The sequence below is a fragment of the Trichomycterus rosablanca genome, chromosome 4 (genome assembly GCF_030014385.1).
Source record: "Trichomycterus rosablanca isolate fTriRos1 chromosome 4, fTriRos1.hap1, whole genome shotgun sequence".
Taxonomy (NCBI): Eukaryota; Metazoa; Chordata; class Actinopteri; order Siluriformes; family Trichomycteridae; genus Trichomycterus; species Trichomycterus rosablanca.
In genome coordinates, this window is record NC_085991.1 from 56,121,758 (window position 1) to 56,129,989 (window position 8,232).

Consider the following 8,232-nt stretch of genomic DNA (forward strand, 5'->3'; position numbering starts at 1 on the left):
GTCCCACACTCCTCTTCTCACTGTGTTTACTGATCGTGTAGTGTGCACTGATCTAGGCTGCTGCTCTATAGGCTGCTGCTGTATTTGGGACGCAGCCTAGTGCGTGATGAAGAGGGGGCGGTGCTTGTGTCTGTAGCTCCGCCCACCGCAGTGCTGCTGTCCTAAACAGGGAGCGAGAGACACAATACACACCAGAACAGACCGGAACACACACGCACACTCACACACACACGCGCACACACACGCACAGGTAGACGGTAGCGGAACTCTGTGTACGGAATGTGCGGTTATGGAACACCGGAGCGCTGAGGATCAGGTGAGATTATGCTCGGCGGGACCGGCTGGGTAGCTCGCGCGCGCTCGGACAGGTGTGTTACCTGTGGCTGGGGCTTCACGAGCACGCGCTGCTTTGTTCCGGGTTAGAGGGAGCTCCGGTGCGCCGCGGCCCGGGCCGGGTTTGGCGCGGATTGGTACGGTCCGGCTCCGTTCCTACTCGGCGCGAGCGCGACACAATCGGGCCTGTGTTGGAGCGTCGTGCTGCGGGGGGGCTGTGACGCATTCAGATGGTCAGGACCGTCAGCATGGCGAGTCCGGAGCCCGAAGAACCTCCTCGCGTTCCTCCCGGTGTTCCTCCCCGTGTTCCTCGCGAGGGTTCCCCCGGTGTTCCCGCGGCGGAGAACGGGATGGTCACCCCGGACTCGGGTCCCTCACCTGGGCTGCTGGTGTCGCGCGTGGACGGCTGCGTGCTGCCCTACCTGGGCGGGTTCGGCAGGTACCAGAAGCAGCTCGTGCTGCTCACCTGGATCCCCGCGCTCTTCATCGGCTTCAGTCAGATGTCGGATCAGTTCCTGCTCGCGCGGCCCACGATCAGCGCGTGCCTGCACTCCCCGCGCGACATGAACGGTACCGGTAACGGCACCGACCTGGAGAACCGGCACAGCACCACCGTTTTACCCCCCACCATCATCACCACAGCTCTCGCGCTGCTCACCGGGAACCACAGCTCCGCGCACCCCAGCACCGCGCGCTGGATCATCAACGATACAGACCGCAGGGAAACTCCACAGTACTGCGACTGCAACAGCAACACCTGGAGGCACGAGCTCCAGTCCGGCCTCGCGCACAATGTCGTCACACAGGTGAGAGTCCAAATCAGTGTGAGGTCACACACTTCACTTACCACCGTCATGACCACACAGGGGGGGGGGGATCAGTAGTGTGTGTTACAGAGGTGTGTATTAGTGTGTTACAGAGGTGTGTTACACTATATTAGTGTGTGTTACAGAGGTGTGTTACACTGTAGTAGTGTGTGTTACAGAGGTATAATAGTGTGTGTTACAGAGGTGTGTTACACTTTATTAGTGTGTGTTACAGAGGTGTGTTATACTGTAGTAGTGTGTATTACAGAGGTGTGTTACACTTTATTAGTGTGTGTTACAGAGGTGTGTTACACTGTAGTAGCGCGTGTTACAGAGGTGTGTTATACTGTAGTAGTGTGTATTACAGAGGTGTGTTACACTTTATTAGTGTGTGTTACAGAGGTGTGTTATACTGTAGTAGTGTGTATTACAGAGGTGTGTTACACTTTATTAGTGTGTGTTACAGAGGTGTGTTACACTGTAGTAGCGCGTGTTACAGAGGTGTGTAATAGTGTGTGTTACAGAGGTGTGTTACACTATTAGTGTGTTACAGAGGTGTGTAACACTCTATTAGTGTGTGTTACAGAGGTGTGTATTAGTGTGTGTTACAGAGGTGTGTAACACTCTATTAGTGTGTGTTACAGAGGTGTGTATTAGTGTGTTAGAGGTGTGTAACACTCTATTAGTGTGTGTTACAGAGGTGTGTATTAGTGTGTTACAGAGGTGTGTTTAACTCTTAGTGTGTTACAGAGGTGTGTAATAGTGTGTGTTACAGAGGTGTGTTACACTCTATTAGTGTGTGTTACAGAGGTGTGTTATACTGTAGTAGTGTGTGTTACAGAGGTATAATAGTGTGTGTTAGAGGTGTGTTACACTTTATTAGTGTGTGTTACAGAGGTGTGTTACACTGTAGTAGCGTGTGTTACAGAGGTGTGTAATAGTGTGTGTTACAGAGGTGTGTTACACTCTATTAGTGTGTTACAGAGGTGTGTTACACTGTAGTAGTGTGTATTACAGAGGTGTGTTACACTCTATTAGTGTGTGTTACAGAGGTGTGTAACACTATTAGTGTGTGTTACAGAGGTGTGTATTAGTGTGTGTTACAGAGGTGTGTAACACTATTAGTGTGTGTTACAGAGGTGTGTATTAGTGTGTTACAGAGGTGTGTAACACTCTATTAGTGTGTGTTACAGAGGTGTGTTATACTGTAGTAGTGTGTGTTACAGAGGTATAATAGTGTGTGTTACAGAGGTGTGTTACACTTTATTAGTGTGTGTTACAGAGGTGTGTTACACTGTAGTAGCGTGTGTTACAGAGGTGTGTAATAGTGTGTGTTACAGAGGTGTGTTACACTCTATTAGTGTGTTACAGAGGTGTGTTACACTCTATTAGTGTGTGTTACAGAGGTGTGTTACACTCTATTAGTGTGTGTTACAGAGGTGTGTTACACTCTATTAGTGTGTGTTACAGAGGTGTGTTACACTCTATTAGTGTGTGTTACAGAGGTGTGTTACACTCTATTAGTGTGTGTTACAGAGGTGTGTTACACTATTAGTGTGTTACAGAGGTGTGTAACACTATTAGTGTGTGTTACAGAGGTGTGTATTAGTGTGTGTTACAGAGGTGTGTTACACTATTAGTGTGTGTTACAGAGGTGTGTTACAGAGGTGTGTAACACTATTAGTGTGTGTTACAGAGGTGTGTATTAGTGTGTGTTACAGAGGTGTGTTACACTCTATTAGTGTGTGTTACAGAGGTGTTTAACACTATTAGTGTGTGTTACAGAGGTGTGTAACACTCTATTAGTGTGTTACAGTCTATTAGTGTGTGTTACACTATTAGTGTGTGTTACAGAGGTGTGTATTAGTGTGTGTTACAGAGGTGTGTTACACTCTATTAGTGTGTTACAGAGGTGTGTTACACTCTATTAGTGTGTGTTACAGAGGTGTTTAACACTATTAGTGTGTGTTACAGAGGTGTGTAACACTATTAGTGTGTTACAGTCTATTAGTGTGTGTTACAGAGGTGTTTAACACTATTAGTGTGTGTTACAGAGGTGTGTTACACTCTATTAGTGTGTGTTACAGAGGTGTGTAACACTCTATTAGTGTGTTACAGTCTATTAGTGTGTGTTACACTATTAGTGTGTGTTACAGAGGTGTGTAACACTCTTTTAGTGTGTGTTACAGTCTATTAGTGTGTGTTACACTATTAGTGTGTGTTACACTCTATTAGTGTGTGTTACAGAGGTGTGTAACACTATTAGTGTGTGTTACAGTCTATAAGTGCGTGTCACACTCTATTAGTGTGTGTTACAGAGGTGTGTTACTTTCGATTAGTGTGTGTTACAGGGCATTAGTGTGTGTTACACTGTAGTAGTTACAGTTTATTAGTGTGTTACAGTATGTTAGTGTGTTACAGTGTATTAGTGTGTGTTACAGTATGTTAGTGTGTGTTACACTATGTTAGTGTGTGTTACATTTACATTTTCAGCATTTAGCAGACGCTTTTATCCAAAGCGACTTACACAATGAGCAGAACACGATGAGCAATTGAGGGTTAAGGGCCTTGCTCAGGGACCCAACAGTGGCAACTTGGTGGTGGCGGGGCTTGAACCGGCAACCTTCTGCTTACTAGTCCAGTACCGTAACCACTGAGCTATCACTGAGCTATCACTGGCTATTACTGGCTATTACAGTATGTTAATGTGTTACAGTGTATTAGTGTTTGTTACTGAGGTGTGTTACAGTGTATTAGAGTGTGTTACAGTTACAGTAGTGCGTTAGTGTGTATTAGAATGTAGTAGTGTGTGTTACAGTGTGTGTTACATAGGTGTGTTACAGTGTATCAGTATATGTTAGTGTATTGGCGTGTGTTACAGTCTATTAGTGTGTGTTACAGTGCATTAGTGTGTATTAGAATGTACTAGTGTGTGTAACAGTGCATTAGTGTGTATTAGAATGTACTGGTGTGTGTTACAGAGGTGTTTTGTGGAGCGTTTCACTAGATGATGTTAATGTAAACATGTGGGTTGTTTTTTCCCTCCACGTTGATCCGAGTTTGTTGACTTTATTTTGTGCAGAAGGAACAGGAAACGTACTTCCCCAGACTGTTGCCAGTTTTGGCTGAATGACTGGATCACAGAGAAGCTCAGTCAGACTCGCCCTGTTTATACGGGCACAGAGAAGCTGTAGATGATGATGATCAGTCATGAGGAATCAGGAGCTCGTGATACTAACTAAATGATGCTGGAACGTCCTGGTGTTTATATATTTTTGATAAATAATAAATAAATTCTGACAATGATTTTACACCAAGAGAACTACGCTAGCAACACAGAAATCATGTAGGAACGGATCTAAGCAGCTCAGCTGTTAGGGTACTGGAGTAGTGATCATAAGGTTGCCGGTTCAAGCCCATATTGGGCCCCTGAGTGAGGCCCTTGATTGTATTCAGTGATAACTGTAAGTTGCTTTAGATAAAAGCGTTTAAATGCTGAAAATGTAAACATAATGAACTTTGATCTTTCTTTGATCTGTGTGTGTTGAGGAATGTGCAGAGAGTCGTTAGCATGATTAGCTCAGAGTAAATTGATTGATTGATTGCTGCTGAACGTTTGTGATAGAGTCACATGATCTGGAGAGTACTTAAGAAAATCATCGTTACTCAACACAGCCCGTCTTATATGTATATATATACTGTATATAAGGGGTGATACGGGTGTTGAATAACTTTGCTCCTGTTATAATAACTTTAATGTATTTGAGATCATCTGGTGTTTGATGAGCTGCAGGTTCTGACTGTAACCACAGAGGGAGCGAGGGGGGGTGAATACTTATTCTCACCACGATAACGTTTACATTTATGTAAATATGCAGTAAAAACAACGTTACTCATCACATCACACGTAACCTGCTCGGCTGCTGACACTGTTTTTACACATTTTACACAATCAGATCCTTCAGCGTCAGACCAGGTCACATCAGGTCACATCAGGTCACGACAGATCTATAAACAAACAGCAGCAGGTCTGCAGGTACACCTGACTTCTCTTAGTGGAGCACTGTAGGGAAAACAGCTCCGCTTTAAATAATGCGTTTTAAAACAAATTATTATTTATTTCTGTTATTTCTTAAATCTGAACCCCTTTTCACCCATGCATTCTGCACTGGCACCTCTATCCACCAATCAGGGTCCTTACACAGCGTTTGAAGACCCCGCCCACATATTCCGGTCATCAGAGGCGATTTAACCTGCCTGTGGGTCCAGGGGCTGTGGCTGGTTGTGGGCCTCCACGTATAGTTTTTATAAAATCAGTACACAACGCAAGACAACAGAGTTCCTTCTGAACTAATACAGCCATGTTACCCGAACCATAGTAAGGACAGAAAACAAAGCGATAGCACACAGACAACAATCAACAGGTCAAAACATTAAATGCAGATTCAATAAAAGAACAAGGATGTAAATATGGAATCAGGAAGAGTTCCCAGGTCTACAGTCTCATCATCTCACACCACACGCGACAACAAGACTGAACAGTGCCGTTCTAACATGAAGAATAGAAAACATCTGAGCCTACCTTCAGAAGTCTTTCCTTCTACTTTTCTGGAATGAAAAGTCTCTAATAATGTCCATAATAAAATCCAGATTTCTCCAACGGTCACTCTCGATAGACATCAGAGTCGAGTGGCTCACTCTTTGTTGGTGCATAGCAGATCGCAGTTTATTTTTAACTATTGCAAGTTTGTAAAAAGATCGCTCCCCAGTGGCAGAAATATGAATAACGTGTAAATGATTTACAGAATCATTGGTTTGTAAGCTTCCCCATTCTTATTAACCAAAATAACTAACAAAATAAATAAAAAATAAAACAGCCAATCCGGGGCCCGTGCATTAGATCGCCCCTGCCGGTCATCCCGCCCTAGCAGAACCGTGTCTGCTTCAAAGTTTTGAACCGAGTGTGCTAGTGGAATATCCCGCTGCTCCACCTGGGCGTCTACAGAACTTTTCTACATTGTCGTCTTCCGGTGCATTTGTCCAGCGTCGTACCGACTTTTTAATGCCGTCAGCAAAACATTTTGGTTTCTGGTTGAGCTCGTAGCCACTGATGCGCCAGTGCTTTCACTTCTTCCCCTTAAAGCTTCTTTCAGCCTCCAAACAGGTGGAAATCAGACGGAGCTAAATCAGGACTATAAGCGTCTCAGTCTCTCAGAACAGAACCAAACAGAACAGACACGAGTGATTCCTCCTCCTCCCTTACTACTTATAACCACAATATACACGTGCAGGAACTTTTCCACTAAAAGAACCCTGGTTCTGGTTCTTGAACCAGTTCTGTTCAGGTGTTTTGTAGAGAACCAACCGGTGTTTCCACCAGTTTTAGGGAACCAAGCTGTGTCATCACCGGTGGGCGTTACACAACGACAGTAAAGAGTAACATGATGGTCATGGTCATGACTCGAGTGATAAAACACTAAAGTTCCACGATACGAACAAACGTCTGTGTGGAACAGCATGACTTTATTCTATGTAGAGATTATGGGTGTAGGGGTTCTGTAGTGATCTCGGGGGGTTGTGTAGGGGTTGTGTATAGGTTCTGTAGGGGTTCCGTTCTAATGTCGGGGGTTCGTGTGTTTGCAGATCTGACGTTAAGATCAGACTCTGAGCACTCATGATGTGATGGTGTGTAGAGACGCATCATCAGATCCGGGTTCTGATCTCTGGAACCTGTTTGATCAGTGTGTGTGTGTGTGTGTGTGTGTGTGTGTGTGTGTGTGTGTGTGTGTGTGTGTGTGTGTGTGTGTGTGTTTTGGTGAGCACTGATAACATCAGATCAGTGTTAGCACACAAGCTAATCTGATCTAATGACTTAAAATCTAATCTTGAACTACCGACTGATTATTTAGAGGAGTGATGCTGTACCGTCCTGACCTGCAGTACCCACATCAGCCAGCAGGTGTGTTTGTGTGGACTCATTAGCATTATTTGCTACACCTGTACCCTCGGGGCCACGCACACTCTGACTCACTGGAGTCTCCGGGTGGTTCCCGGGGACTCGGTCAGTAAACGGTGGCGACTTTTGGTTTCTGTAGTTGTAATGACCTCTCCCTTCTCTATTCTCATGGTTGCTATGGAAACATCTAGAGCAGTGGTTCTTACCCAGGGGCCCCCGGTGAGCCAATAGGGGCCCCGCTGCATTTTATTGAGAGGAGTCAAAAATAATCACACGTGATTGGACGGGAAGATCAATCAGCTTTTGGGATACGGGAGATCTCTTGTGATGTCATAATTCTCCTGAGATCTTGTGATGTCATAACTCACTACCTATAGCCTATGGTGGGTCTTTGAGAATGGATAAATATTTGATTCGTCCACCTCAGAAGTGCAAAAGTCAACGTACGGCGACTACGAATGATTTAGATTCAGTTGTTGATGCAGACGGGAGCAGATCCAGGTGATGAAGCTCCTACCATCCGCTCACCAGAAATAAACCCACAACATCAACCATCATCAGAAAACCCCTTCAGGATTAATGTTTAAAGGTTGAGAGTCTCTGTTCCGGAGATTTCTCTGGTCTTGGCCGCCCAACACCCCGTCAGCAGGTGCTTCTGTCCAAAGTGACTTACAGTTGTGACGAATACAGAGCAGGAAGTTTAGGGTTAAGGGCCTTGCTCAGGGGCCCAACAGTGGGAACTTGTCAGTGGGGTTAAAACAGTCCAGCACATTTAACTGCTGAACCATCACTGCACTGTAACTCATCAGTTAGGGGCTCTGAAAGGATGGTAGTTTGAATCCCAGCTCAGGCAGCAGCCACAGTACCCATAATCCTCCTGGCTCCAGGGTCCCTGTGTTCTAACACGCTGAGGAACCAGAGAGGAACCAGAGAGGAACCAGAGGGGAACCTCACTGTACTGTAGACAAGGCTGAAGCAATAACAGCTTCTGTTCTGTAGCACCAGTGATACTGGGACTGACGCTCTCACATCTACTGGTTCATAACAATGAGAACGTTTACACACACACACACACACACACAGCTGTAAAAAAGTATTCACCCCCCACACACACACTGTTTACTCAGCTGCTGATCC

The 8,232-nt window shown here is 45.3% G+C and overlaps 1 protein-coding gene across 1 annotated transcript in view; it reads left to right on the forward strand.

Moving 5' to 3' along the window:
- The first annotated feature begins 206 nt into the window (after positions 1–206).
- slc22a23 (solute carrier family 22 member 23) overlaps positions 207–8,232 on the forward strand; it is a 46,015-nt gene continuing 37,989 nt past the window's right edge. Inside the window, exon 1 of the mRNA XM_062994596.1 lies at positions 207–1,139. Coding sequence (XP_062850666.1) covers positions 564–1,139 — 576 coding nt within the window. The 5' untranslated portion in view covers positions 207–563. The remainder of the gene's footprint in view (positions 1,140–8,232) is intronic.